At 47.2% G+C, this 22,148-nt stretch overlaps 1 protein-coding gene across 2 annotated transcripts in view; it reads right to left on the bottom strand.

Moving 5' to 3' along the window:
• The window catches only part of LOC110510444 (lipoma-preferred partner homolog), a 278,396-nt gene that overhangs the window by 129,516 nt on the left and 126,732 nt on the right, over window positions 1-22,148 (bottom strand). For both annotated transcript variants that reach the window (XM_036978955.1, XM_036978956.1), the window contains one exon: window positions 16,649-16,830. In XM_036978955.1, coding sequence (XP_036834850.1) covers window positions 16,649-16,826 — 178 coding nt within the window. In that variant the 5' untranslated portion in view covers window positions 16,827-16,830. The remainder of the gene's footprint in view (window positions 1-16,648; window positions 16,831-22,148) is intronic.

The raw sequence follows: 22,148 nt of genomic DNA, 5'->3' as shown, positions 1-22,148 counted from the left end.
TTGTCTTTCAATATTCTCATTTGTTGACGGAGATTGGGGATAAAATGAGAAATATGTTTGAAATAACAAATTACGATTTACACGTTGTTGTTTTAATTCATAACAGTGAAGACATTGATTCCTCGGTCTCGACGTTTTGAAGAAGTGGTCACTTAATCCTCGTAAATAAAAGACACAACAGAGAATTAGAAAGATAAGCCTATGAGTCTGGATTAAATCATCAAAAATGCATTTGTGGATTACGAGGCTGGCGTAATCACAGAGTAAACAGGAAGGTGGTGTGTGGTGTTTCTGTAGTGTCAGAGTCTAACAGGAAGCTGGCGTAATCACAGAGTCTAACAGGAAGCTGGCGTAATCACAGAGTCTAACAGGAAGCTGGCGTGTGGTGTTCCTGTAGTGTCAGAGTCTAACAGGAAGCTGGCGTAATCACAGAGTCTAACAGGAAGCTGGCGTGTGGTGTTTCTGTAGTGTCAGAGTCTAACAGGAAGGTGGTATGTGTTGTTAGGTGTTTCTGTAGTGTCAGAGTCTAACAGGAAGGTGGTATGTGTTGTTTCTGTAGTGTCAGAGTAGCAGAGTAGCAGAGTGACCACACCTGTAGAAGAGTGAGCACACCTGTAGAAGAGTGAGCACACCTGTAGAAGAGTGAGCACACCTGTAGAAGAGTGAGCACACCTGTAGCAGAGTGACCACACCTGTAGCAGAGTGAGCACACCTGTAGCAGAGTGACCACACCTGTAGCAGAGTGACCACACCTGTAGCAGAGTGACCACACCTGTAGCAGAGTGACCACACCTGTAGCAGAGTGACCACACCTGTAGCAGAGTGACCACACCTGTAGCAGAGTGACCACACCTGTAGACTGACACCAAGGAACTTAAAGCTCTCAACCTGCTCTACTACATCCCTGTGTTTCCTGTAGTCCACGATCAGCTCCTTTGTCTTGTTGACGTTGAGGGAGAGGTTGTTGTTCTGGCACCACACTGCCAGGTCTCTGGCCTCATTCCTATAGGCTGTCTCATCGTCGTCGTCGATCAGGACAACCACCATCAGCTGAGGCCAAGTGACAATGAGTAAAGGTTGAACTAATCAGACATCACTGAGGCCAGGTGGGAAAGGTTGTACAAATCAGACATCACTGAGGTCAGGTGGTAAAGGTTTTACAAATCAGACATCACTGAGGTCAGGTGGGAAAGGACTAGACAGTAGACAGTAGTTTGGACCGGGTCAGTGGTAATATCATCCAGAACTAGACAGTAGACAGTAGTTTGGACCGGGTCAGTGGTAATATCATCCAGAACTAGACAGTAGTTTGGACCGGGTCAGTGGTAATATCATCCAGAACTAGACAGTAGTTTGGACCGGGTCAGTGGTAATATCATCCAGAACTAGTCAGTAGACAGTAGTTTGGACCGGGTCAGTGGTAATATCATCCAGAACTAGACAGTAGTTTGGACCGGGTCAGTGGTAATATCATCCAGAACTAGTCAGTAGACAGTAGTTTGGACCGGGTCAGTGGTAATATCATCCAGAACTAGACAGTAGTTTGGACCGGGTCAGTGGTAATATCATCCAGAACTAGACAGTAGACAGTAGTTTGGACAGGGTCAGTGGTAATATCATCCAGAACTAGACAGTAGTTTGGACCGGGTCAGTGGTAATATCATCCAGAACTAGACAGTAGTTTGGACCGGGTCAGTGGTAATATCATCCAGAACTAGACAGTAGACAGTAGTTTGGACAGGGTCAGTGGTAATATCATCCAGAACTAGACAGTAGTTTGGACCGGGTCAGTGGTAATATCATCCAGAACTAGACAGTAGTTTGGACCGGGTCAGTGGTAATATCATCCAGAACTAGACAGTAGTTTGGACCGGGTCAGTGGTAATATCATCCAGAACTAGACAGTAGACAGTAGTTTGGACCGGGTCAGTGGTAATATCATCCAGAACGAGACAGTAGTTTGGACCGGGTCAGTGCTAATATCATCCAGAACTAGACAGTAGTTTGGACCGGGTCAGTGGTAATATCATCCAGAACTAGACAGTAGTTTGGACCGGGTCAGTGGTAATATCATCCAGAACTAGACAGTAGACAGTAGTTTGGACCGGGTCAGTGCTAATATCATCCAGAACTAGACAGTAGTTTGGACCGGGTCAGTGGTAATATCATCCAGAACTAGACAGTCGACAGAAGGTTGGACCAGGTCAGTGGTAACATCATCCAGAACTAGACAGTAGTTTGGACCGGGTCAGTGGTAATATCATCCAGAACTAGAGAGTAGTTTGGACCGGGTCAGTGGTAATATCATCCAGAACTAGAGAGTAGTTTGGACCGGGTCAGTGGTAATATCATCCAGAACTAGACAGTAGTTTGGACCGGGTCAGTGGTAATATCATCCAGAACTAGACAGTAGTTTGGACCGGGTCAGTGGTAATATCATCCAGAACTAGACAGTAGACAGTAGGTTGGACCGGGTCAGTGGTAACATCATCCAGAACTAGACAGTAGTTTGGTCCGGGTCATTGGTAATATCATCCAGAACTAGACAGTAGTTTGGACCGGGTCAGTGGTAATATCATCCAGAACTAGACAGTAGTTTGGACCGGGTCAGTGTTTATGAGCCTAGCTGACAATAAAGCATTAGTATTAGTCTTTATGAGACTTGCAGCTGGTTAGTGGTGATGTTAAAAGTCTGCCACCATGAGACTGAATCAATAGTCAAACATAGAAACTACAGCACTCTACACCAGGCATCACTAGAGAGCAGGGTTGAAAGAACAGTATAAATGTTCAGTACTCCTGTCAGACATCTACTACCATCTGGGGGGGGGACAGGAATAAACAACGTGCTTCCTGGCAGAGAAGCAGCAGGCGGAGGGGCCGTGTCACACCACAACTTCCTGACTACTATACCACAAAACATGCCTTTTGCTTTGTCTTATGTCATAATCGTTTCCCAGGTTACTGAGTTCGAGGGCTCCCAGAGGGCTAGTTAGCCTGCTGTCATAACCGTTTCCCAGGTTACTGAGTTCGAGGGCTCCCTGAGGGCTAGTTAGCCTGCTGTCATAACCGTTTCCCAGGTTACTGAGTTCGAGGGCTCCCTGAGGGCTAGTTAGCCTGATGTCATAACCGTTTCCCATGTTACTGAGCTCGAGGGCTCCCTGAGGGCTAGTTATCCTGCTGTCATAATCGTTTCCCAGGTTACTGAGTTCGAGGGCTCCCTGAGGGCTAGTTAGCCTGCTGTCATAATCGTTTCCCAGGTTACTGAGCTCGAGGGCTCCCTAAGGGCTAGTTAGCCTGCTGTCATAATCGTTTCCCAGGTTACTGAGCTCGAGGGCTCCCTGAGGGCTAGTTAGCCTGCTGTCATAACCGTCTCCCAGGTTACTGAGCTTGAGGGCTCCCTAAGGGCTAGTTAGCCTGCTGTCATAATCGTTTCCCAGGTTACTGAGCTCGAGGGATCCCAGAGGGCTAGTTAGCCTGCTATCAAAATTGTTTTCCAGGTTACTGAGTTTGAGGGCTCCCAGAGGGCTAGTTAGCCTGCTTTCATAATCGTTTCCCAGGTTACTGAGCTCGAGGGCTCCCTGAGGGCTAGTTAGCCTGCTGTCATAATCGTTTCCCAGGTTACTGAGTTCGAGGGCTCCCTGAGGGCTAGTTAGCCTGCTGTCATAATCGTTTCCCAGGTTACTGAGCTCGAGGGCTCCCTGAGGGCTAGTTAGCCTGCTGTCATAACCGTTTCCCAGGTTACTGAGCTCGAGGGCTCCCTAAGGGCTAGTTAGCCTGCTGTCATAATCGTTTCCCAGGTTACTGAATTTGAGGGCTCCCAGAGGGCTAGTTAGCCTGCTGTCATAATCGTTTCCCAGGTTACTGAATTCGAGGGCTCCCTGAGGGCTAGTTAGCCTGCTGTCATAACCGTTTCCCAGGTTACTGAGCTCGAGGGCTCCCTGAAGGCTAGTTAGCCTGCTGTCATAACCGTTTCCCAGGTTACTGAGTTCGAGGGCTCCCTGAGGGCTAGTTAGCCTGATGTCATAACCGTTTCCCATGTTACTGAGCTCGAGGGCTCCCTGAGGGCTAGTTATCCTGCTGTCATAATCGTTTCCCAGGTTACTGAGTTCGAGGGCTCCCTGAGGGCTAGTTAGCCTGCTGTCATAATCGTTTCCCAGGTTACTGAGCTCGAGGGCTCCCTAAGGGCTAGTTAGCCTGCTGTCATAATCGTTTCCCAGGTTACTGAGCTCGAGGGCTCCCTGAGGGCTAGTTAGCCTGCTGTCATAACCGTCTCCCAGGTTACTGAGCTTGAGGGCTCCCTAAGGGCTAGTTAGCCTGCTGTCATAATCGTTTCCCAGGTTACTGAGCTCGAGGGATCCCAGAGGGCTAGTTAGCCTGCTATCAAAATTGTTTTCCAGGTTACTGAGTTTGAGGGCTCCCAGAGGGCTAGTTAGCCTGCTTTCATAATCGTTTCCCAGGTTACTGAGCTCGAGGGCTCCCTGAGGGCTAGTTAGCCTGCTGTCATAATCGTTTCCCAGGTTACTGAGTTCGAGGGCTCCCTGAGGGCTAGTTAGCCTGCTGTCATAATCGTTTCCCAGGTTACTGAGCTCGAGGGCTCCCTGAGGGCTAGTTAGCCTGCTGTCATAACCGTTTCCCAGGTTACTGAGCTCGAGGGCTCCCTAAGGGCTAGTTAGCCTGCTGTCATAATCGTTTCCCAGGTTACTGAATTTGAGGGCTCCCAGAGGGCTAGTTAGCCTGCTGTCATAATCGTTTCCCAGGTTACTGAATTCGAGGGCTCCCTGAGGGCTAGTTAGCCTGCTGTCATAACCGTTTCCCAGGTTACTGAGCTCGAGGGCTCCCTGAAGGCTAGTTAGCCTGCTGTCATAATCGTTTTCCAGGTTACTGAGCTCGAGGGCTCCCTGAAGGCTAGTTAGCCTGCTGTCATAATCGTTTTCCAGGTTACTGAGCTCGAGGGCTCCCTGAAGGCTAGTTAGCCTGCTGTCATAATCGTTTTCCTGGTTATTGAGCTCAAGGGCTCCCTGAGGGCTAGTTAGCCTGATGTCATAATCGTTTTCCAGGTTACTGAGCTCGAGGGCTCCCTGAGGGCTAGTTAGCCTGATGTCATAATCGTTTTCCTGGTTATTGAGCTCAAGGGCTCCCTGAGGGCTAGTTAGCCTGATGTCATAATCGTTTTCCAGGTTACTGAGCTCGAGGGCTCCCTGAGGGCTAGTTAGCCTGATGTCATAATCGTTTTCCTGGTTATTGAGCTCAAGGGCTCCCTGAGGGCTAGTTAGCCTGCTGTCATAACCGTTTCCCAGGGTACTGAGTTCGAGGGCTCCCTGAGGGCTAGTTAGCCTGCTGTCATAATCGTTTTTCAGGTTACTGAGCTCGAGGGCTCCCTGAGGGCTAGTTAGCCTGATGTCATAATCGTTTTCCAGGTTACTGAGTTCGAGGGCTCCCTGAGGGCTAGTTAGCCTGCTGTCATAACCGTTTCCCAGGTTACTGAGCTCGAGGGCTCCCTGAGGGCTAGTTAGCCTGCTGTCATAATCGTTTCCCAGGTTACTGAGTTCGAGGGCTCCCTGAGGGCTATTTAGCCTGCTGTCATAACCGTTTCCCAGGTTACTGAGTTCGAGGGCTCCTTGAGGGCTAGTTAGCCTGCTGTCATAACTGTTTCCCAGGTTACTGAGCTCGAGGGCTCCCTAAGGGCTAGTTAGCCTGATGTCATAACCGTTTCCCATGTTACTGATGTTTCTCTGGTTGTCTAACGGTGGTGTCTGTTCTGTCTCTGAGTACATCCCAAATGACACCCTATGGGTTCCTGGTCAAAAGCAGTAAACTAAAATAGGGAATAGGGTGCCCCGTCTCATGACTAGGCCCCGTCTCATGACTAGGCCCCGTCTCATGACTAGTTCCCGTCCCATGGCTAGGTCCCGTCTCATGGCTAGGCCCCGTCTCATGGCTAGGCCCCGTCTCATGGCTAGGCCCCGTCTCATGGCTAGGCCCCGTCTCATGGCTAGGCCCCGTCTCATGACTAGGCCCCGTCTCATGACTAGGCCCCGTCTCATGACTAGGCCCCGTCTCATGGCTAGGCCCCGTCTCATGACTAGGCCCCGTCTCATGACTAGGCCACGTCTCATGACTAGGCCCCGTCTCATGACTAGGCCCCGTCTCATGGCTAGGCCCCGTCTCATGGCTAGGCCCCGTCTCATGGCTAGGCCGCGTCTCATGACTAGGCCCCGTCTCATGACTAGGCGCCGTCTCATGGCTAGACCCCGTCTCATGGCTAGACCCCGTCTCATGGCTAGGCCCCGTCTCATGACTAGGCCCCGTCTCAGGACTAGACCCCGTCTCATGACTAGACCCCGTCTCATGGCTAGACCCCGTCTCATGGCTAGACCCCGTCTCATGGCTAGACCCCGTCTCATGGCTAGACCCCGTCTCATGGCTAGACCCCGTCTCATGACTAGGCCCCGTCTCAGGACTAGACCCCGTCTCATGGCTAGACCCCGTCTCACGGCTAGACCCCGTCTCAGGACTAGACCTGTTCTACACAGCTGGGTTGTTTCCAAATGAGAATGCATCAGTCCAGCTGCTGTGGGAAGAAGGCATCATACCACATCATAACGTGTGTTCTCTCTCTCCTAGCACAATACTTCACACAGAAAAACAGTCCAAAAGATCCTCAACGGAAAACATATCGACTGCTGACTGTCTCCAATTCTAGACTATTTATTGATTAAAACATAAAATACCTACATGATAATCAAATACCCTTATGCCTAACAAAATGTAAACGACTATATCTAAGTTGTTATTCCCCAGGTCGTTCCTGTAAATGAGAATGTGTTCCCAGTCAACTTGCCGAGTAAAATAAGGCTTAAAATTTTTAAAAAAAATAAAAAAATGAATAAATAAAATACAAATGCTCTCCTTGGCATTTGTTTTAGCATCCTTCAAAGAATGTAGCATTCCCCAATGTATGAACTCAATGACTCCAAGCACTACAAATAAATTAAATTAGATGGTTATCGAACATACTGACAGTATTCCATTTATTTGCATCCCAAATTCCACCCTAATCCCTATATAGTGCACTACAGTTGACCATGGAAACTCAAAAGTAGTGCACTATACAGGGAATAGGTTGGCATTTTGTATTCAGGCCTCAATGTATTCATATTGTACATTTACATCAGGGTACAAACACCCATTGTCTACAGAATGCAAACCAGGTGCTTTCTTACTTTTCTGTTGTTATCAACCGTAAGATCCACTTCCTGTTTTCAATGTTCCATCTGACTGGCTGTATCTGAAATGGCACCCTATTCGCTAGTAGTGCACTACAGGGCCCATTGACTCTGGTCGAAAGTAGTGCACTATATAGGGAACAGGGTACCGTTTGGGACACATCCATTGCACTATAATTATGCCTGGTTGGGTGTAGAAGAAACAATCAGGAGGTAACGATGCTCTTAACTCAACTACATTTGCATGAGCGGGAGATACTTGTCTAGTTCAATAAAAGGTTGAATAAAAAAATGATTTAAAAAATAAATAAATAAAAACAGAATCTGGATGTTATCACGACGACTATGAAAGCTTATCAAATGATACATGTCTAACAGCCAAAAAACGTGAACACTAGTGTTTTCAGGTTGATTGTCCAATCAGAGATGGTCTAAATGATGAAGAAATACTAGTCTACATGTGTGGACCTGTGAGTCAACAATATGAACATGTTTCTGTGTACGACCGACCGACCGTCACTTTGGATAAAATATGCTGAAATGGCAAACACATGTAACCATGAATTACCTGCAGAACAAGGCATACAAGGTGTGACCCATGTCAGCTGTAGGGTGGTGTTAATACCCTGTAATGTAGTAGCTGTAGAGCGGTGTTAATACCCTGTAATGTAGTGGCTGTAGAGCGGTATTAATACCCTGTAATGTAGTGGCTGTAGAGCGGTGTTAATACCCTGTAATGTAGTGGCTGTAGAGCGGTGTTAATACCCTGTAATGTAGTGGCTGTAGGGCAGTGTTAATACCCTGTAATGTAGTGGCTGTAGGGCAGTGTTTATACCCTGTAATGTAGTACCTGTAGGGCGGTGTTAATACCCTGTAATGTAGTAGCTGTAGAGTGGTGTTTATACCCTGTAATGTAGTAGCTGTAGAGCGGTGTTAATACCCTGTAATGTAGTGGCTGTAGAGCGGTGTTAATACCCTGTAATGTAGTGACTGTAGGGCAGTGTTAATACCCTGTAATGTAGTGGCTGTAGGGCGGTGTTAATACCCTGTAATGTAGTGGCTGTAGAGCGGTGTTAATACCCTGTAATGTAGTGGCTGTAGAGCGGTGTTAATACCCTGTAATGTAGTGGCTGTAGAGCAGTGTTAATACCCTGTAATGTAGTACCTGTAGGGCGGTGTTTATACCCTGTAATGTAGTAGCTGTAGGGCGGTGTTTATACCCTGTAATGTAGTGGCTGTAGAGTGGTGTTTATACCCTATAATGTAGTGGCTGTAGAGCGGTGTTAATACCCTGTAATGTAGTGGCTGTAGAGCAGTGTTAATACCCTGTAATGTAGTGGCTGTAGGGCGGTGTTAATACCCTGTAATGTAGTAGCTGTAGGGTTGTGTTTATACCCTGTAATGTAGTGGCTGTAGAGTGGTGTTTTAACCCTATAATGTAGTGGCTGTAGATCAGTGTTAATACCCTGTAATGTAGTGGCTGTAGAGCAGTGTTAATACCCTGTAATGTAGTGGCTGTAGAGTGGTGTTTATTCCCTGTAATGTAGTGGCTGTAGAGTGGTGTTTATTCCCTGTAATGTAGTGGCTGTAGAGCTGTGTTTATACCCTGTAGAGGGGTGTTCATACCCTGTAGAGCAGTGTTTATACCCTGTATAATGGTGTTTATACCCTGTAGAGCAGTGTTTATACCCTGTAGAGCGGTGTTTATACCGTGTAATGTAGTGGCTGCAGAGCAGTGTTAATACCCTGTAATGTAGTGGCTGTAGAGTGGTGTTTATACCCTGTAATGTAGTGGCTGTAGAGTGGTGTTTATACCCTGTAGAGTGGTGTCTATACCCTGTAGAGGGGTGATTATACCCTGTAGAGTGGTGTTTATACCCTGTAGAGTGGTGTTTATACCCTGTAGAGCAGTGTTTATACCCTGTAGAGCGGTGTTTATACCCTGTAGAGCGGTGTTTATACCCTGTAGAGCAGTGTTTATACCCTGTAGAGGGGTGTTTATAACCTGTAGAGCGGTGTTTATACCCTGTAGAGGGGTGATTATACCCTGTAGAGTGGTGTTTATACCCTGTAGAGTGGTGTTTATACCATGTAGAGCGATGTTCATACCCTGTAGTGTAGTGGCTGTAGAGCAGTGTTTATACCCCGTAGAGCGGTGTTTATACCCTGTAGAGCGGTGTTCATACCCTGTAGTGTAGTGGCTGTAGAGGGGTGTTTATACCCTGTAGAGGGGTGTTTATACCCTGTAGAGGGGTGTTTATACCCTGTAGAGGGGTGATTATACCCTGTAGAGCGGTGTTTATACCCTGTAGTGTAGTGGCTGTAGAGCGGTGTTTATACCCTGTAGAGCGGTGTTTATACCCCGTACAGCGGTGTTCATACCCCGTAGAGCGGTGTTTATACCCTGTAGAGCGGTGTTCATACCCTGTAACGTAGCGATTTATTGAACACGATTCAACTCCAGGCCATACTCTCTCCAGTCTTAGAGAAATGTGATTTCAGCTGAGAGGGGGGTTAGCTCTGATACCGAACAGTTTTAAACATGCATTTGACCTTGAACGAGACTGCAACGGAGTGGAGATGGGTCAAAGAGAGAATAATCCAAGGCTGGAAATGCTACTTTGCTTACAGAGATTCAGTAATTGGGATGAAAGAACAACTACGTCACTGAAGGAGATAAGAAACTCGTAGAGGGAATAAACATTTGACTGAATGAGAGAGATAATTCAGAACACAGCCACAGACCAAGCACAGTAGCACTATCACGGTGTGTGTGTGTGTGTGTGTGTGTGTGTGTGTGTGTGTGTGTGTGTGTGTGTGTGTGTGTGTGTGTGTGTGTGTGTATATGTATCTGTGGGTATTCCTGTTACCGTGTGGTCATAGTCAAAATATGGATATTATGCAAGGCAGTCTGAAGGCAGTCTGAAGGCAGTCTGAAGGCAGTCTGAAGGCAGTCTGAGGCAGTCTGAAGGCAGTCTGAGGCAGTCTGAAGGCAGTCTGAAGGCAGTCTGAAGGCAGTCTGAAGGCAGTCTGAAGGCAGTCTGAAGGCAGTCTGAGGCAGTCTGAGGCAGTCTGAAGGCAGTCTGTTTGAGGTAATAAGTACTTGTCCTGGTTTGACTGTGTTTGTTACCCAGCAACATGACTGTTAGTATAACCATTAGCAGAAGTGTGAACCACAAAGACCCAGGAAACCTTAGCAGCGAGAGACAGACACAGCGAGGCTTCCTGAAGGGCCCCTTACTGGAAGATAAAGAACCATATTCATAGGCTTTGTCCCAAATGGCACACTAGGCTATGATCAAAAGTAGGGCACTAGATAGGGAATAGGGCTCTGGTCAAAAGTATGGCACTAGATAGGGAATAGGGCTCTGGTCAAAAGTAGGGCACTAGATAGATAATAGGGTGCCATTGGGCATGCCAATATAGAGGAGAGCTATGGTTCCAGAAACCTCAGTGTATTACTGACGTTGGTTGAAAAAAATACAATAAAATAGGACCATTAGTAATTTAGGTTAAACAGGAAGCTGAATGCCGTGTGAATGCCGTTACTGAGACGTTTTCTGTTGACCCTCAAACGTCACGTTCAAGTCATGCGCGTGCATCCCGACATCAAAATGCTCCGTAGCAGGATAGCTAACGCTGAGGACCTTGACGGACTGACGTAGCAGGATAGCTAACGCTGAGGACTTTGACGGACTGACGTAGCAGGATAGCTAACGCTGAGGAACTTGACGGACTGACGTAGCAGGATAGCTAACGCTGAGGACCTTGACGGACTGACGTAGCAGGATAGCTAACGCTGAGGACCTTGACAGACTGATGTAGCAGGATAGCTAACGCTGAGGACCTTGACGGACTGACGTAGCAGGATAGCTAACACTGAGGACCTTGACGGACTGACATAGCAGGATAGCTAACGTTGAGGACCTTGACAGACTGACGTAGCAGGATAGCTAACGCTGAGGACCTTGACGGACAGACGTAGCAGGATAGCTAACGCTGAGGACCTTGACAGACTGACGTAGCAGGATAGCTAACGCTGAGGACCTTGACGGACTGACGTAGCAGGATAGCTAACGCTGAGGAACTTGACGGACTGACGTAGCAGGATAGCTAACGCTGAGGAACTTGACGGACTGACGTAGCAGGATAGCTAACGCTGAGGACCTTGACAGACTGACGTAGCAGGATAGCTAACGCTGAGGACCTTGACGGACTGACGTAGCAGGATAGCTAACGCTGAGGACCTTGACGGACTGACGTAGCAGGATAGCTAACGCTGAGGACCTTGACAGACAGACGTAGCAGGATAGCTAACGCTGAGGACCTTGACGGACTGACGTAGCAGGATAGCTAACGCTGAGGACCTTGACGGACTGACGTAGCAGGATAGCTAACGCTGAGGACCTTGACAGACTGACGTAGCAGGATAGCTAACGCTGAGGACCTTGACGGACTGACGGCTATAGCTATGTTCAACAAGTATGTTATTCGTCTAGCTGTGTCTAGATTCTATTTGAGATATTTCACCTTGTGGCTTCGATGGCCTTGATCTAAACATGTCCAGGTGGCTTGGAAGGCCTTGATCTAAACATGTCCAGGTGGCTCCGAAGGCCCTGATCTAAACATGTCCAGGTGGCTTGGAAGGCCCTGATCTAAACATGTCCAGGTGGCTTGGAAGGCCCTGATCTAAACATGTCCAGGTGGCTCCGAAGGCCTTGATCTAAACATGTCCAGGTGGCTTGGAAGACCCTGATCTAAACATGTCCAGGTGGCTTGGAAGGCCTTGATCTAAACATGTCCAGGTGGCTTGGAAGGCCTTGATCTAGACAAGTCCTATGTACAGTGGCTTGCGAAAGTTTTCACCCCCCCTGGCATTTTTCCTATTTTGTTGCCTTACAACCTGGAATTCAAATTGATTTGGGGGCGGTTTGTATCATGTGATTTAAACAACATGCCTACCACTTTGACGGTGCAAAATAAGTTTTATTGTGAAACAAATAAGAAATAAGACAAAAAAACTGAAAACTTGAGCATGTATAACTAACCAAAGTCAATACTTTGTAGAGACACCTTTTGCAGCAATTACAGCTGCAAGTCTCTTGGGGTATGTCTCTATAAGCTTGGCACATCTAGCAACTGGGATTGTTGCCCGTTCTTCAAGGGAAAACTGGTCCAGCTCCTTCAAGTTGGATGGGTTCCTGCTGGTGTACAGCAATATTTAAATCATACCACAGATTATCAATTGGATTGAGGTCTGGGCTTTGACTAGGCTTTTAAATGTTTCCCCGTAAACCACTCGAGTTTTGCTTTAGCAGTATGCTTTAGAGTCATTGTCCTGCTGGAAGGTGAACCTCCAATCCCAGTCTAAAATCTCTGGAAAACTGAAACAGGTTTCCTTCAAGAATTTCCCTGTATTTAGCTCCCTCCATCATTCCTTCAATTCTGACCAGTTCCCCAAGCCCTGCCGATGACAAACATCCCCACAGCATGATGCTGCCACCACCATGCTTCAATGTGGGGATGGTGTTCTCGGGGAAATGAGAGGTGTTGGGTTTGCGCCAGACATAGCGTTTTCCTTGATAGCCAAAAAGCTACATTTTAGTCTAATCTGGCCAGAGTACCTTCTACCATATGTTTGGGGAGTCTCCCACATGCCTTTTGACAAACACCAAATGTGTTTGCTTATTTTTTTCTTTAAGTAATGGCTTTTTTTCTGGCCAGTCTTCCGTAAAGCCACTCTTTCGTTGGCTGGCCCTCGCTTCATATTCATCGCCAAACCCACTGGCTCCAGGTCATCTACAGTATGGCTTTGCTAGGTAAAGTCCCCCCTTATCTCAGCTCACTGGTCACCATAGCAGCACCCACCTGTAGCACGCGCTCCAGCGGGTATATCTCTCTGGTCACCCACAAAGCCAATTCCTTCTTTGGCCGCCTTTCCCTCCATTTCTCTGCTGCCGATGACTGGAACGAACTGCAAAAATCAATTAAACTGGAGACTCATATCTCCCTCACTAACTTTAAGCACCAGCTGTTAGAGCAGCTCACAGATCACTACTCCTGTAAATAGCCCATCTGTAAATAGCCCATCCAACTACCTCATCCCATACTGTTATTTTATTGCTCCTTTGCACCCCAGTATCTCTACTTTCATCTTCTGCACATCTATCACTCCAGTGTTTGCTATGTTGCAATTATTTCGCCACCATGGCCTATTTATTGCCTTACCTCCCTTATCCTACCTCATTTGCACACACTGTATATAGACTTATTCTACTGTGTTATTGACTGTAAGTTTGTTTATTCCATGTGTAACTCTGTGTTGTCTGTTCACACTGCTTTGCTTTATCTTGGCCAGGTCGCAGTTGTAAATGAGAACTTGTTCTCAACTGGCCTACCTGGTTAAATAAAGGTGAAATTAAATTAAATAAAAATGCATCTCACATCTAAAGCCACAGAAACCTGCTCTGAGGAAGTCAGTCTCCCGTTTGCTTAAGAGTCAAATCCTTTCCTAAATTCTCTTACACAAAGCTTTCAGAACTGGTTTGACTTTGGCGGTTGATTCATTTCCTCTATAGAGGAGTATTATTAGGTTGTTGTTCTGTCTTTCACTCACTAATTGGCTCATAGCGGCTCTGTTCTATAGCGGTTTCCATAGTAACAGCGTGTGTTGTTGTTGTTTTTTTTCTTCTCATAAAGCTTACTGATTAGAAATATGACTAATATGAGTACATGTGAACCAAGTCTGGAACCAACAGGTCCCCCAAGTCTTAAGACTACTAGTCCGGATAGACTACGAGTCCGGGTAGACTACTAGTCCGGGTAGACTACTAGTCCGGGTAGACTACTAGTCCGGGTAGACTACTAGTCCGGGTAGATATTGGATTAAATATTTGACAATCTGCATTGACACTTTTTGCACAATCATTTTTTTGGGGGGACTCATCACACATAACCCGGTACAATAACTCAGTACTGGTACTCTGTGTATATAACCATGTCATTACCTCATACCTTCATGACTCATCACATACAATGCTGCTACTGTTTATTATCTGCCACATTATTCCTAGTCATATCTACATATCTACCTCAATTACCTCGTACCCCTGCACATATCTACCTCAATTACCTCGTACCCCTGCCCATATCTACCTCAATTACCTCGTACCCCTGCCCATATCTACCTCAATTACCTCGTAGCCCTGCACATATCTACCTTAATTACCTCGTACCCCTGCACATATCTACCTCAATTACCTCGTACCCCTGCCCATATCTACCTCAATTACCTCGTACCCCTGCCCATATCTACCTCAATTACCTCGTACCCCTGCACATATCTACCTCAATTACCTCGTACCCCTGCACATATCTACCTCAATTACCTCGTACCCCTGCACATATCTACCTCAATTACCTCGTACCCCTGCACATATCTACCTCAATTACCTCGTAGCCCTGCACATATCTACCTCAATTACCTCGTACCCCTTCACATATCTACCTCAATTACCTCATACCCGTGCCCATATCTACCTCAATTACCTCGTACCCCTGCACATATCTTCCTCAATTACCTCGTACCCCTGCACATATCTACCTCAATTACCTCGTAGCCCTGCACATATCTACCTTAATTACCCCGTAACCCTGCACATATCTACCTCAATTACCTCGTACCCCTTCACATATCTACCTCAATTACCTCAAACCCCTGTACATCTACTCAGTACAGTTACCCTGTGTATATAACCATGTCATTACCTCATACCCCAGTACATCTAATCCATACTGGTACCCTGTGTATATAACCATGTTATTACCTCATACCCCTGCACATCGACTCAGTACTGGTACTCCACCATATATAACCATGTTATTACCTCATACCCCTGTACAATAACTCAGTACAGTTACCCTGTGTATATAACCATGTTATTACCTCATACCCCTGCACATCTACTCAGTACAGCTACCCTGTGTATATAACCATGTTATTACCTCATACCCCTGTACATCTACTCAGTACTGGTACCCAGTGTATATAACCATGTTATTACCTCATACCCCTGTACATCTACTCAGTACTGGTACCCTGTGTATATAACCATGTTATTACCTCATACCCCTGTACATCTACTCAGTACTGGTACCCTGTGTATATAACCATGTTATTACCTCATACCCCTGTACATCTACTCAGTACTGGTACCCAGTGTATATAACCATGTTATTACCTCATACCCCTGTACATCTACTCAGTACTGGTACCCTGTGTATATAACCATGTTATTACCTCATACCCCTGTACATCTACTCAGTACTGGTACCCTGTGTATATAACCATGTTATTACCTCATACCCCTGCACATCTACTCAGTACTGGTACCCTGTGTATATAACCATGTTATTACCTCATACCCCTGTACATCTACTCAGTACTGGTACCCTGTGTATATAACCATGTTATTACCTCATACCCCTGTACATCTACTCAGTACTGGTACCCTGTGTATATAACCATGTTATTACCTCATACCCCTGTACATCTACTCAGTACTGGTACCCTGTGTATATAACCATGTTATTACCTCATACCGCTGCACATCTACTCAGTACAGCTACCCTGTGTATATAACCATGTTATTACCTCATACCGCTGCACATCTACTCAGTACAGCTACCCTGTGTATATAACCTAGTTATTTTTACTCATGGCGTATTAATTATTACTTTTCAATTATTTCCTGTATTTTCTTTCCCTCTCAACATTTCTTGATATTTGCATTAACATGTTATTAATTAAGGCAACTCTATTTTGGTATTTTTCAAACAGACTTAAAAAGATGAATTCAAGGTCAGAGGTTTTTTTTTGTTTACACAGCCCTTGGATTTCTTAATTGGCGAAAGGGAGGAGTATGGTGTTGTCTTTCATATAAGGTCATGGAAAGGTCATGTAAAGGTCATGTGACTGGGGGATACATAGGAGGTCTCAGCCCCTGGATACAATAAAAAAAAAAAACATCCAACTTTATTGTCCACAGTCACAGCGAACAACAGAAATGAATATTCTGCTCTCTTCATTTCTCAACTCCCCAGACACACCACACAGATACGCAGTAGAAAGGAGTACAGGGGTAAGAATGCCATGCAGCACCCCTGGGTGGTAGAGCATGTTGTGGGGTTAAGGGCCTTGATCAAGGGACCAACGGGATTCTTGTTAGGATATGAACCCAGCAGCCCTCCAGTTGCTAGATCAATCCCCCCCACACACACACACAGCGCCCGGCCGGATTTGAACAGGCAACCCAGTCGTCTACAGGCCCAACTCCTACCACCCTGTTTGACCCTTGACCCTTGATTGTGGCCTACGAACATGCACCCCTTTTATCAGTGTCTGAATCCCCGTCTCTTACCTTCAGCAAGGTCAATGGGGTCTCCCGTCTTGTAGGGGTTGAACTGGGGCTTCGGGGCCACCACAGGGCCAAACTTTTTAGGGGTCTGTTTCTGGGAAACAGAGATACTAGGGACGCCCATGGCAAGGGTGGTCTCCATCCGGGCTTTCACCTGAACCTCTCCTTCACCGGTCCACATGGTTCTACAGAGGACAAGGAAAAGAAGAGGAGGAAGGTTAGGACATAGTTTTTCAGATGTCATAGTTTACAACGGTTCTGCAGAGGAAGAGGAGGAAGAGGAGGAAGGGGAAAGGAAGAAGAGGAAGCGTTAACAGCCAGGTGAGGTCACTCTCCCCATGTGATACAGAACATACACTATATATACAGCAGTATGAGGACACCCCTTCAAATTAGTGGATTCAGCTATTTCAGCCACACCCGTTGCTGGCAGGTGTATTAAACCGTGCACACAGCCATGCAATCTCCATAGACAAACATTGGCAGTAGAATGGCCTTACTGAAGAGCTCAGTGACTTTCAACATGGCAGCATCATAGGATGCCACAATTCCAACAAGTCAGTTTATCAAATTGCTGCCCTGTTAGAGCTGCCCTGGTCAAATGTAAGTGGTGTTATTGTGAAGTGGAAACGTCTAGGAGCAACAACGGCTCAGCTGTGAAGTGTACTCAAAGCAGACCAACTGTCAAGTGTCTTCACTGACATTTTCAACCTCTCCCTGACTGAGTCTGTAATACCTACATGTTTCAAGCAGACCACCATAGCCCCTGTGCCCAAGGAAGCGAAGGTAACCTGGCCTAAATGACTACCGACCCACAACACTCACGTCTGTAGCCATGAAGTGCTTTGAAAGGCAGGTCATGACTCACATCAACACCATCCTCCATGATACCATAGACCCACTCCAATTCACATACCACTCCACACTGCCTTTTCCCACCTGGACAAAAGGAACACCTATGTGAGAATGCTGTTCATTGACTACAGCTCAGCGTTCAACACCATAGTTCCCTCAAAGTTCATCACTAAGCTAAGGACCCTGGGACTAAACTCCTCTCTCTGCAACTCTGCAACTGGATCCTGGACTTCCTGCCACACTGATCCTCAACACTGGGGCCCCTCAGGGGTGTGTACTTAGTCCCCTCCTGTACTCCCTGTTCACCCTACGTGGCCAAACACGAAACACCATCCTTAAGTTTGCTGACGACACAACAGTGGTTGGCCTGATCACTGACAACGACGAGACAGCCTATAGGGAGGAGGTCAGAGACCTGGCCGTGTGGTGCCAGGACATCAACCTCTCCCTCAATGTGAGCACGACAAAGGAGATGATTGTGGACTAAAGGAAAAAGAGGACCGAGCACGCCCCCATTCGCATCGACGGGGATGCAGTGGAGCAGGTTGAGTGCTTCACATTCCTTGGTGTCCACATCACAAACTAACTAACATGGTCCAAACACACCATGACAGTCGTGAAGCGGGCACGACAAAACCCATTCCCCCTCAGGAGACTGAAAAGATTTAGCATGGGTCCTCAGATCCTCAAAATGTTCTAGAGCTGCAACATCGAGATCATCCGGTTGTATCACCGCCTGGTATGGTAAGGCACTACAGAGGGTAGTGAGTACAACCCAGTACATCACTGGGGCCAAGCTTCCTGCCATCCAGGACCTTTGTACCAGGCGGTGTCAGAGGAAGGCCCTAAAAATTGTTAAAGACTCCAGTCATCCTAGTCACAGACTGTTTTCTCTGCTACCACACGGCGAGCAGTACTGGAGCACCAAGTCTAGGTCCAAGAGGCTCCTAAACAGCTTCTACCCCCCAACCAATAAGACTGCTGAACAATTAATCAAATGGCTACCCGGACTATTTACAATGACCCCCCTCCCCTTTGTATTTACACTACTGCTACTCGCTGTTTATTATCTATGCAGAGTCACTGTATTCGGTACGTGACAAATAAAGTCGGATTTGATGTCGTGTACCATTGGACTCAGTTTGATCGATGATTGACAAGGACAGTGGCAGAGTGCTAAACGGCACAATGTGGGATCCAGCCAGTAAAAGCATCAGTATGGTGTAAGATCAACCTCTGTGTCCATATTTGAAGCATTCCTAGTTAAATAAAGGTAAAATAAAAAATTCCAAATGGACATATTGAAGCATTCCAAATGGACATATTGAAGCATTCCAAATGGACATATTGAAGCATTCCAAATGGACATATTGAAGCATTCCAAATGGACATATTGAACCATTCCAAATGGACATATTGAAGCATTCTGAAATGGACATATTGAAGCATTTTGAAATGGACATATTGAAGCATTCCAAATGGACATATTGAAGCATTCTGAAGCATTCTGAAATGGACATATTGAAGCATTCTAAATGGACATAATGAAGCATTCTGAAATGGACATATTGAAGCATTCTAAATGGACATAATGAAGCATTCTGAAATGGACATATTGAAGCATTCTAAATGGACATAATGAAGCATTCTGAAATGGACATATTGAAGCATTCTGAAGGGACATTTCATTCTTCCTGGTTGACTGGTCCAATGGTTTCCATAGTGATTTTATGCTTCAATAAGAAAGTTGAAGGGCGCTGTGCCATCAGAGTCCTGGGTTCGCGCCCAGGCTCTGTCGTAACCGGCCGCGACCGGGAGGTCCGTGGGGCGACGCACAATTGGCCTAGCGTCGCCCGGGTTAGGGAGGGCTTGGTCGGTAGGGGTGTCCTTGTCTCATCGCGCACCAGCGACTCCTGTGGCGGGCTGGGCGCAGTGTACGCTAGCCAAGGTGGCCAGGTGCACGGTGCACTCTAACCACTAGGCTAACCTGCCGTCCCTACGCTCTAACCACTAGGCTAACCTGACGTCCCTACACTCTAACCACTAGGCTAACCTGCCGTCCCTACACTCTAACCACTAGGCTAACCTGCCATCCCTACACTCTAACCACTAGGCCACCCTGCCGTCCCTACACTCTACCCACTAGGCCACCCTGCCGTCCCTACACTCTAACCACTAGGCCACCCTGCCGTCCCTACGTTCTAACCACTAGGCTAACCTGTTGCCAATGACAAACAAAGCTTTTAAAAATCTGTTCCACAAGCCACTGTCCTAGGATGCAAGCCACTGTTCTAGGATTCAAGCCACTGTCCTAGGATTCAAACCACTGTCCTAGGTTTCAAGCCACTGTCCTAGGATTCAAGCCACTGTCCTAGGATTCAAACCACTGTCCTAGGTTTCAAACCACTGTCCTAGGTTTCAAGCCACTGTCCTAGGATTCAAGCCACTGTCCTATGATTCAAGCCACTGTCCTAGGATTCAAGCCACTGTCCTAGGATTCAATCCACTGTCCTGGGATTCAAACCACTGTCCTAGGATTCAAGCCACTGTCCTAGGATTCAAGTCACTGTCCTAGGATGCAAGCCACTGTTCTAGGATTCAAGCCACTGTCCTAGGATTCAAACCACTGTCCTAGGTTTCAAGCCACTGTCCTAGGATTCAAGCCACTGTCCTAGGATTCAAGCCACTGTCCTAGGATTCAATCCACTGTCCTGGGATTCAAACCACTGTCCTAGGATTCAAACCACTGTCCTAGGTTTCAAGCCACTGTCCTGGGATTCAAGTCACTGTCCTGGGATTCAAACCACTGTCCTAGGATTCAAACCACTGTCCTAGGATTCAAGCCACTGTCCTAGGATTCAAGTCACTGTCCTAGGATTCAAGCCACTGTCCTGGGATTCAAACCACTGTCCTAGGATTCAAACCACTGTCCTGGGATTCAAGCCACTGTCCTGGGATTCAAGCCACTGCCCTGGGATTCAAACCACTGTCCTAGCATTCAAACCACTGTCCTAGGTTTCAAGCCACTGTCCTAGGATTCAAACCACTGTCCTAGGATTCCAACCACTGTCCTAGGATTCAAGCCACTGTCCTAGGATTCAAGCCACTGTCCTAGGATTCAAGCCACTGTCCTAGGTTTCAAGCCACTGTCCTAGGATTCAAGCCACTGTCCTAGGATTCAAGCCACTTTCAAGCCACTGTCCTAGGATTCAAGCCACTGTCCTAGGATTCAAGCCACTGTCCTAGGTTTCAAGCCACTGTCCTGGGTTTCAAGCCACTGTCCTAGGATTCAAGCCACTGTCCTAGGATTCAAGCCACTGTCCTGGGTTTCAAGCCACTGTCCTAGGATTCAAGACACTGTCCTGGGTTTCAAGCCACTGTCCTGGGTTTCAAGCCACTGTCCTAGGATTCAAGCCACTGTCCTAGGTTTCAAGCCACTGTTTCAAGTAACTAATTTTAAAGAACATGAGATACACTTGTGTTTGTGTCATTGTCAGGCCTGATTGAAGATCAAACTCTCAAATGACGGATTGAAAACTTCCACCTCTGTAATGACAATGTACATTTTTCCTTGAGTCCCAAACCAGTTCTAATCTGATCCTGGAGGAGGATGAGGAGGAGGAGGATGAGGATGAGGATGAGGAGGAGGAGGAGGAGGATGAGGAGGAGGACGAGGAGGACGAGGAGGAGGACGAGGAGGACGAGGAGGACGAGGAGGAGGAGGACGAGGACAAGGACGAGGACGAGGAGGATGAGGAGGACGAGGAGAAGGACGAGGACGAGGAGGATGAGGAGGACGAGGAGAAGGACGAGGAGGAGGACGAGGAGGAGGAGGAGGACGAGGACGAGGAGGAGGAGGACGAGGACGAGGACAAGGAGGACGAGGACGAGAATGAGGAGGACGAAGATGAGGAGGAGGACGAGGACAAGGAGGAGGAGGAGGACGAGGGTGGGTTCTGATGGAGGGAGGCACCTGGATCCTGGCCAGAGGCCTACACTGGCACAGCCTTATTCCACCGAGACAGGAGGAGCCACACCAATCACTCTCTTCCCAGAACACGGGCCCTACCTACCCTAGGGCAGTTAGTTAGTCCCACTGGTGGTCAGTAGAGAGGAACACTTTAGGGTTGTATTTTATCTGAGAGTCAGCATGATGTCATTAAGCAGGTCAGCTTAAAAACACCTGCTTACTGACCTGCTTAGTATGAAACTCAAGATGTTGTGAGGCGTCATCTCATACTATGATGGATGAGGGAGACAGAGGGAGGTTAGAGAGAGAGAGAGAGACACAGAGAGACACAGAGAGAGAGATGGAGGGAGAGAAAGAGAGAGAGAGAGAGAGAGACAGAGAGACAGAGAGAGAGATGGAGGGAGAGAGATGGAGAGTGGGAAAGAACGAGAGGGAGAGAGAGACGGAGAGAGTGAGAGAAGGAGAGAGTGAGAGAAAGAGAGAGTGACAGAACGAGAGGGAGAGAGAGAGAGAGAGAGAGCACAACCAACACACCACGGGGCTGTCTGGATGACATGGAAAATAACTAAACGGTATCTACTGGGGGATCACATGTCAATAACCGCCCCAGCTATCAATCACGTCCTGAATAACTATATGAAGGGGAGGCTCTCTGTAGGTGTGTCTGAGGTGGTATGT

Source organism: Oncorhynchus mykiss, chromosome 5, assembly GCF_013265735.2.
Source record: "Oncorhynchus mykiss isolate Arlee chromosome 5, USDA_OmykA_1.1, whole genome shotgun sequence".
In the NCBI taxonomy this organism is placed as follows: domain Eukaryota; kingdom Metazoa; phylum Chordata; class Actinopteri; order Salmoniformes; family Salmonidae; genus Oncorhynchus; species Oncorhynchus mykiss.
The sequence above is the reverse complement of the archived record's forward strand: the minus strand, read 5'-3'. Positions and strand labels throughout refer to the sequence as shown.